General features: G+C 38.3%; 1 protein-coding gene across 1 annotated transcript in view; it reads right to left on the reverse strand.

The window, feature by feature from the left end:
* Positions 1 to 630, reverse strand: part of LOC127751106 (uncharacterized) — a 3636-nt gene that overhangs the window by 1099 nt on the left and 1907 nt on the right. The window contains exon 5 of the mRNA XM_052274170.1: positions 51 to 495. Within this exon, the coding sequence (XP_052130130.1) occupies positions 51 to 495 (445 nt within the window). The remainder of the gene's footprint in view (positions 1 to 50; positions 496 to 630) is intronic.

A 630-nucleotide genomic window follows, 5' to 3' on the forward strand; every position in this document is an offset into this window, starting at 1 on the left:
AATGCCTTTTATAATTTTCTCTCCTTCCCCGGCAACATTAAATTTCACACCCTCACGTAGAGATGCCATTTCATCATACATTTCATCCACTAATAGATTTCCTCGTGGTTTCACAGATCCACACCAGATAAGAGGAACAAGTAAGTTTTCTTTCTTGAAGCGCTCACTATAGGGTAGCTCATTGATCGTTAAGTACACAGGCCATACACTCATGTTGGAAGAGGAGTATAGAGCGGCACCGTCAGTGTACCACTGAAATGTCAGAACATCTCTTCCTAAGGACCCTTTTTTCAGAAGATTTTGGTAGAGCTCACCACTGTACACATCACTGTATTTTCCAGTAGCTTGATTATGCTCAAACTGAAGTTTTTGATAGAAACCTGATCTCTGCAGAAGGGCTTGAAGTTGTTGTTGAACTGACAATTTTATTAGATAGCATACCTTACTTTTTTTGCAGTTGTTGCACTTGGTCTTGGCAGGTAGCTCTATATAACACTTGGAACAAAAATACTTAAAAACTTTGGGTCCTTGAATAAAAGCAAAATAGTTTTTGAATGCAGAGAGAGATTTTTTGAAGATATTAGCTGTCTTGGGTATATGCAAGTAGATCAAATCAAGGAGAGCTTTGAT

This window comes from Frankliniella occidentalis, unplaced genomic scaffold, assembly GCF_000697945.3.
Source record: "Frankliniella occidentalis isolate FOCC.00 unplaced genomic scaffold, Focc_3.1 Scaffold345, whole genome shotgun sequence".
In the NCBI taxonomy this organism is placed as follows: domain Eukaryota; kingdom Metazoa; phylum Arthropoda; class Insecta; order Thysanoptera; family Thripidae; genus Frankliniella; species Frankliniella occidentalis.